At 38.0% G+C, this 8,208-nt stretch overlaps 1 protein-coding gene across 2 annotated transcripts; it reads left to right on the plus strand.

Annotated features, from left to right (window-relative positions):
• Positions 1 to 6,945: 6,945 nt before the first annotated feature.
• LOC130963935 (uncharacterized) lies at positions 6,946 to 8,207 on the plus strand. 2 transcript variants are annotated; one of them, XM_057889850.1, is made up of 4 exons: positions 6,946 to 7,043; positions 7,141 to 7,416; positions 7,604 to 7,723; positions 7,849 to 8,207. In XM_057889850.1, the coding sequence occupies exons 1-4, from the start codon at positions 7,029 to 7,031 to the stop codon at positions 7,912 to 7,914; spliced, it is 477 nt and encodes a 158-aa protein (XP_057745833.1). In that variant the 5' UTR covers positions 6,946 to 7,028; the 3' UTR covers positions 7,915 to 8,207. The 2 variants fall into 2 exon arrangements, with proteins under 2 accessions (XP_057745833.1, XP_057745834.1); XM_057889851.1 differs by lacking the exons at positions 7,604 to 7,723; positions 7,849 to 8,207 and adding an exon at positions 7,508 to 7,586.
• Position 8,208: the final 1 nt, after the last annotated feature.

Here is an 8,208-nt window from a genome sequence, read left to right on the forward strand (position 1 = left end):
TAAGGCGATCAGTCGTAACACTTCAAGTCAAGTGTGAACATTCCCAAAATAAAAACACAGAAACAATCATGCAACACATATCATTGAGATATCCTATAAGTATGAGACACACAACAAAGTATGCAATAAAGCATAGTCAGTCCACTCTCCAAGCTCTACTAGGAATGAATTGCTCTAATACTAAATTGTAATAATCCAACTCCTAGTATGCGATGGTCATACAAAAAGTTAAGTGTCACAAACTTGTTCTCTTAATTATTAAGTATTATTTAATATATGATCATGTACCGTGTTAGAATGGTACCAATTTGATGAGTAAATTTTTCTTTATAAAATGTTGAGGCAAAATGAAAGATTAAGTTCTAATAAACATACACAGCCAGAAATGTAAAAGAACATAAGGAAACATACAACATAACTGATAATATACATCATATACATTATAAACAGATCATGTAGCATTATAAAAGATCAGCTCAGTACACATCCTCACTAACCCTATATAGCTAATATATACACCACACTCCCAAGGCCTGGCCTATAAAAAAAGCTGTTAAGCTGATTCCCAGCCTAGCCTAACAACTCTATAACTCCAAACTCTCGGGTGTACTAACACAAGTGAGAGAATAATCATAACTCAATGTTAAACTGGAGTGTCATAAAAAAGAATACTCCTATTGCTGTCAAACTATCATCATATGTGGCCGTTAGGTAGATCACCATGGTGCTCACCCATTTTCTCATCCTGCTCTATCTCCATGTCTAGGTCCTCCTCCTCTTCATCATTGGCAACTACAACAATACCCCCAATACCACCAAAAGTACTAATATCACTAATTTTCCTAGGATTTATCAAATTTAATTTATTAATTTTTTTAATAATAATTAATTTATTGGTTAATTATTTATTAATTTTCAGGGTTTTACATCCTACCCCCTAACAAAAATATTCGCCCTCGAAAATATCAATCACCTCGAGAGTATGCGAAAGTAGTTCTCCTTTTTAACTCAGCGTATAGTTTTCCAACCTATTGCCAATCTTCGCAATGACCTATCTCCTGCAACTTCTCCTCTTCATCCTAGTAGTCCTAATGTCCTCGCATTCACTGCACTTTTGCTGCCGCACTCTGATTTGTTTGTCTTTTAGAATTTGATTATTCATCCCACGCCAACCAAGATCTCCTTAAACTCTATAAGCTCTAACTGCAATACACTACTCGGTACAATTCAGTTTGGTTCTAAGTTTAACACTAAGCTCAACGTTTTTAGTCTTATATTTTCATCCCTATCATAGGCTACAAATAAATGTGGTGTCCTAAAATCATATACTACACTTTAAATTCGGTTATTGCAATTACCTTAACGCTTACGCTGCGATCGACCCACATCCTGAGTCCTCCCCTGCGGATAATTTTTGGACACATACCTCGGTAAAATGAACTTGTAACATATGCCCAAACCAAAACGGCACGGCCTATTCGAGTGATAACCTCCACATCTTTGACAACTCGAATCACCTGAAGCAGTCGTTGTCTATTTTCCTCTACCATTTCCTTGGTGGTCATCATCCATTCCAGAATTATTCCTACCATGGAGAATTTGTTGTGTGTATTGATGAGCGGATATTTTATACGCTTTTTGGAGGTATTTTCATGTAGTTTTAGTATGTTGTAGTTAGTTTTTAGTATATTTTTATTAGTTTTTAGGCAAAATTCATATTTCTAGACTTTACTATGAGTTTGTGTGCTTTTCTGTGATTTCAGGTATTTTCTGGCAGAAATTGAGGAATCTGAGCAAAAATCTGATTCAGGCTGAAAAAGGACTACTGATGTTGTTGGATTCTGACCTCCCTACACTCGGAATGGATTTTTTGGAGCTACAGAAGTTCAATTGGCGCGCTCTCAATTGGATTGAAAAGTAGACATCCAAGGCTTTCCAGCAATATATAATAGTTCATACTTTGCTCGAAGATAAACAACGTAAACTGGCATTTAACGCCAGTTCCATGTTCCATTCTGGCGTTAAACGCCAGAAACAGGTTACAACCTGGCGTTTAACTCCAAAAACAGCCTATGCACGTGTAAAGCTCAAAGCTCAACCCCAGTACACACCAAGTGGGCCCCAAAAGTGGATTTCTGCACTATCTATCTCAGTTTACTCATTTTCTGTAAACCTAGGTTACTAGTTTAGTATAAAAATAACTTTTAGAGGTTGACTGGGTACCTCATGACATTTTAGATCTAAACTTTGTATCTTTGATGGCATGAGTCTCTAAACTCCATTGTTGGGGGTGAGGAGCTCTGCTGTGTCTCAATGGATTAATGCAATTATTTCTGTTTTCTATTCAAACACGCTTGTTTCTATCAAAGATATTCATTCGCACTTCAATATGATGAATGTGATGATCCGTGATACTCATCACCATTCTTAATCTATGAACATGTGCCTGACAACCACCTCCGTTCTACCTTAGATTGAATGAGTATCTCTTGGATTCCTTAATCAGAGTCTTCGTGGTATAAGCTTGAATCTATTGGCAGCATTCTTGAAAATCTGGAAAGTCTAAACCTTGTCTGTGGTATTCCGAGTAGGATTCAGGGATTGAATGACTGTGACGAGCTTCAAACTCACAAGGGTTGGGCATAATGACAGACGCAAAAGGATCAATGGGTCCTATTCCAGCATGAATGAGAACCGACAAATAATTAGCCGTGCGGTGACAGCGCACCTGGACCATTTTCACTGAGAGGACGGATGGTAGCCATTGACAACGGTGATCCACCAACACATAGCTTGCCATAGGAGGAACCTTGCGTGCGTGAAGAAGAAGGCAGGGGGAAAGCAGAGATTCAGAAGACAAAGCATCTCCAAAACTCCAACATATTCTCCATTACTGCATAACAAGTACTAATTAATCCACGCTTTTTATTTACTACCAATTAAAACTGAGATTTATTATTATTCTGACTAAGAGTTACAACATAACCATAGCTTGCTTCAAACCACAATCTCCGTGGAATTCGACCCTTACTCACGTAAGGTATTACTTGGACGACCCAGTGCACTTGCTGGTTAGTGGTACGAATTGTGAAAAGTGTGATTTATAATTTCGTGCACCATGTATCCTCTTCTCTTGAATTCTTGGCCCCTCAGTGCAAAGCTCTGGTTGTACTCCCTTCGGTAGGACCCTCAGCAATCACTCTCTGCCACAACAGCCTTCCTTGAACATTCTTCTGCAACTCTACTCTTGTTTACCAACTCTGAGAAAATCGGACCTCCATAGGACCCACAGTACTCAAGATATCACTCCGTAATCCACCCTTATACTTTATGCATTTCCATTCTTCGAAGTCCTATAGAGCACCCAGACAAACCTTAGAAAACTAACACAACTCCTCGAACTTACTGGTGTATTCTACCACAGACATGGAGCCCTGCATCAATTGTAGCAACTCTATCTCCTTTGACGTCCTGACTGAGTTAGGAAAGTATTTCTTATAGAATTTGGACTGAAAGGCATTCCATGGTATTACAGCGTCTTCCCATTGCAAAAGACGTTGGGTTCCCTACCACCAATATCGAGCTTCACCCGTCAGCTGGTAAGTGGCGAACTCCACACACTGGTCCTCCGACACTTGTTGCGCTTGAAGGCTCATTCCATTGCTCGAAACCCATTGTCAGCTTCTGTCAGATTTATAATCCCTTTAAAGATCGGTGGATTTATTTTTAGGAAGGTCGCTAAAGTCATTTGTCCATTGCCACCATTTTTGCCATTACCATACCCATCTTGTTGACCAAGTACCTCAGTGGTAGCTTGTATAGCAGCAGCCATACTCTCTAGTGCAGCCATGAAGTTCACGGGATTATTTTCAGTCATTTCGGGTCCCTCATTGTCTCTCCATCCTTTCCCTCGATCACGTCTACATCCATGAATTGTCATTTGGTTCCTGTTCATACCAAACAAGTGATATCCAGGTGATCAGTCTCAATATCTCCAGTCTAGTACTTCAAAGTCTCAAATGCATGCTCATGAACAAATATGCCAAATATATCTGTCAAATATCCTAATTAGCGTATACACACTCCCAGAGTATGCTCAAAAGCATAGTCAGTCCGTCTCTCAGGCTTTACAGAAATGAACTACTCTGATACCATAATGTAATGCCCTACCACACAAAGCTTTATGCCTAGGACGTAAATCAGAGGTGATGAGGCACTACGACCTCTAAGAGGCAAAAACTACGCATATAAACACGCATCACACCCATCCGAATAAGCGCTAAATGGATATACAAGATTGAAAGATAGGATAAACTATAAATATATAGAATAGAATTTCAAAAGATACAAATATCAAGTTCCAGACTGGACCTATGAAGCAAAGGCCGGTCATTATATATATATATATATAACCCAAAAGATTAACTCAAACTCCAAAATAAATACTTATTTTTCCAAGTCAACCTCTAAGAGGGACAAAACATAATATATACAAAGTGGAGAATCTATTTACATATATATACATAAATGAAATACAACACAAAGTCCCAAGAGTTCTTCACTTCCAAAGAGTCTTCAGAATGCTCAGTGAGATGCCTCCATACCTGCACACAAAAAAATATATATATATTTATGGAATGTGAATCGAGGGTTCTCAGCATAATAAAGGTGTCCGCATAGTTAATATAAAAGGTTCCGAGAAAGTCAGAGGCATTCCTAGAACTCCAGCATTCAAACTTAAACTTAAAGTATACTAAACAGAAATTAGGTAGGTTATCTAAGGTATTCAAGTTCTAAATCTAACTTCTTCACTTTTTGTCTCCCCCAACCCTCCGAATCACCGGTAGAACTACCCTTCAGCATCACCTTTGCCAGCATGAGAAATCTCTTAGTTGTATACACATACAAAGCATACAAGAAAAACAGGATTTTAAAGTAGATATAGTAGTTAAGTCAGGTAGTAGACAAATACGGATAATCAATTAGGCAAACCAAAATATGCATACTCAAACAAATCACACAAATGCATATGATGCATGTCTGTCCTATGGCTGATGATATCATCTGTCGGTTATATAGTCAGCACGACATATCATAGTAGCTAACCTTGGACAGAAACACCCCATCGCAGAGTAAGTGGATCAGAGCCACAACCCCTCGCATTCTACCCGCTTGACTCGGAGCAAGTGAATTGAGCCACTACTACTGCGTACTATCCAGGCGGGTGTTTACGAACTCATTCCAGAACAAGTGGAATAAACCACTACTGCTACTACGGTCTAGGTGTCTCAATCACTGAGCCGAAACAAGTGCGATGAACCACTACTACTGACAAGGTATCTCATTCAAAAATTCGTTCTCATTATCATTACAATTCATTCATATTCATTCAAAATTCATAATTAAACTTAGTTCTCATTATTTTTCTTTCTCATAACCAACCTCATCATTAATCACACCTCAACTTGGTCACATTTCATTGCTATTATCATTATCTTCATCAATTACTTTTTATTCAACATTATCGACATATCATTATCTAGTTATCACTTCGCAAATCCGTCTCAATATTCCTTTAACTTGTCTAATCTTTTTACCTTTGTTCTAAAGTTTAAAAACTTGCTAACAGACCCTAAACAGGTATTAAAGAGGTTTGGATAATTAGAGAGTACGTTTCAAACTTAAAAATGCCACTTTTCTAAAACAGGGTGGTCATGCGTACGCATGCCACCCCATGCGTACTCACGGACTTAGATCTTGCCAATCTCGTGTACGCGAGCACTTCCCGCGTACATGGGTTCTCCAAACAGAGGTGGTGGCACACGTACGCATGAACACTGCCACATACGTGCACTTTCAAAACTTGGCCTTTCATGCGTACGCATCTACCTTATGCATACGCGAGTATATGAAACAGAGAAGATTCTCGCAAACGCATACATGGGTCCGCATATGCATGCCTCAAATTTTCTAGAAAAGCTGTTAAGTCTGCAAAAATCAATTTTACACACTCAATTTCGAATGCGCATATCTTTTTTGTTAGAAATCGTTTTTAATCCGTTCTTTAAACATTGTAAACTTCACAAATCTAATTTTCATTCAAAACAAATTTTTTATAGTTTGGAGGTCCGAAAGCCAAGTTATGGCCCGCCAAATTTAGTCAAAAATTAGCTTTTACCAAGTTTATCAAATCTCTACTTTTCCAAAATCCTCAATCCAAAAATCAATGGTTTCATCCTCAAATGTTTCTTCTTGTCATTGTTTCTTGTTGCTCTTCCATCCTTCCTTTCACAAGCCCCCGACTTTGTGAGCCAAACCATACTCACAAAGTTTTGGGAGCTTCTCCATCTTCTCTTTGTTGTAATTGTTGTTGCTCATGACTTGTTTAGTAGAAGACACAATGAAAAAGAGGAGGGGAAGGAGGAGGGGGAGAAAAAAGAAAAAGAAGAAAAGGTAGATAAGAAGATTTTTAGTCCCTGCAACCATTTGAAAGTGACACTTAACACTGTTACCTAACTCCTCAGTGGACAACTATTTGTCTTCTGGTAGTAGGAGTCGATCTATCCATTTTTTTAATGAGTGGGACTTGGATGAGGTTTAACAATGATTAAGGTATTTACCCTTTTTATTGTTGTTGTTATTGATGATTGACTTCTTTTGCTCTATTCATGTAGTAACTAATTTTTATAAAGCTGATATTATGGTCCTCAAAAGTCTTCTTTTTTTTTTGTTACGATGGAAAACGTTATAATGTAAATAAAAAAGACAAATCAGCTGGCCAAGGGCATAAGAGATCCCGGGTTGTAGCTGAAGGGTCGTTGCCCCCAACATTGCCGATGACAATAGTTTGATTATTACATTATACTATTTATTTAAAACGAAGTATAGTTTGATTCCGATCCACACAAAGATGCATAAATTTGTAACCTCTTTGCTCAACTCCAACATGTCTTTGGACTGCATCATGCTAAAGCAAAACATATAGTAACTAAATTCTCAAAAACTTTGGCTTCCTTCCTTATTCCAAGATGCCAACCAAAATGGTAAATCTATATGTTATGTTGATCATCAATGCGTTGTGTGTTTTGCACACTTTTCAAGGATGGCATAAGGTCTTAATCCCATTAGATCATGTTGTAGGTGAGTTGCAGCAGAGGTAAGGCAGTGCTAGTAAGGGTATATGCTGAGAAGCATGGGAAGAGGAGATCATCAATTCAACAGCATCGCCACCACCACCACGTCCATCAAACATTTAGACAAGAGGCACATAGTTCTGCAAGTAAGGGATATGATAGAAGAGCAGGGTTGCTTAACTACTCGCATCAATTACGCGCGTCCGCAAAAGGAACATCTGCATCTTCCACACCCTTACTCTCCATGTCTACTAACATCCATGTTCACACAGCTACAACCAAGGTACCAGTGACATTATAAAAACAATAGATTCACATGATCAAATAAAAAAATTTTAATGGGCTATTAAAATACTCCTTCTGATGTTTTGTAGGTTCTGGCTTTTGATCATTCTTGTAGGGTATGCTGAAATGTATGTTAAGAATATAATATGTAGTGAAGGAGTTTCCTCCGTGTTATCGTTTTGCAGATGACCTCTCCCAAGAAAAAGCCCAATTATACTGGAACACCAACTTGCTTTGGCAATTGGAAACTATTGATTCCAAGCTTCTTAAGATCATGGTGCAATGCCCCAAAAAAGAAGAAAAAGGTGCATAGCAGATTTTTAGGAAACCGCATGAAAATTTTCCAGTTATGTAGATTAAAATATAATATATAATGGTTACATACATGGTACTAATATATGCCCCGTTTTGATACCTGTTTTATTATCAGAAAAGGAGAGGAAGGAATTTCTTTTCGAATGTGTACTCAATAAGACGGACGCGTGCTTGTGTTTAGGATCAATTTTGTTGTGGCTTTTCACTTTTCTCAATGGTGCAATGTCTCGATACAGCTAAGTTTTTGTCTTACCTAACTGCCAATTATTGATAAGCACATTCAAACTGCTTGAATTGGCTCTACATCGTCATTTATAGGTGTGCTGGACCAAGACTCCAATTTATATATCTAGAAATCTTATTCAGTATTTCATTGATTTATAGCTTGCATCTCAATATAAATAAATGAATAAAACACGCCTAATCACGTAAGAACTATCATGGTTAATGGCACTGTTCATTATAACCCGCTCTG

The sequence above is a fragment of the Arachis stenosperma genome, chromosome 1, assembly GCF_014773155.1.
Source record: "Arachis stenosperma cultivar V10309 chromosome 1, arast.V10309.gnm1.PFL2, whole genome shotgun sequence".
In the NCBI taxonomy this organism is placed as follows: Eukaryota; Viridiplantae; Streptophyta; class Magnoliopsida; order Fabales; family Fabaceae; genus Arachis; species Arachis stenosperma.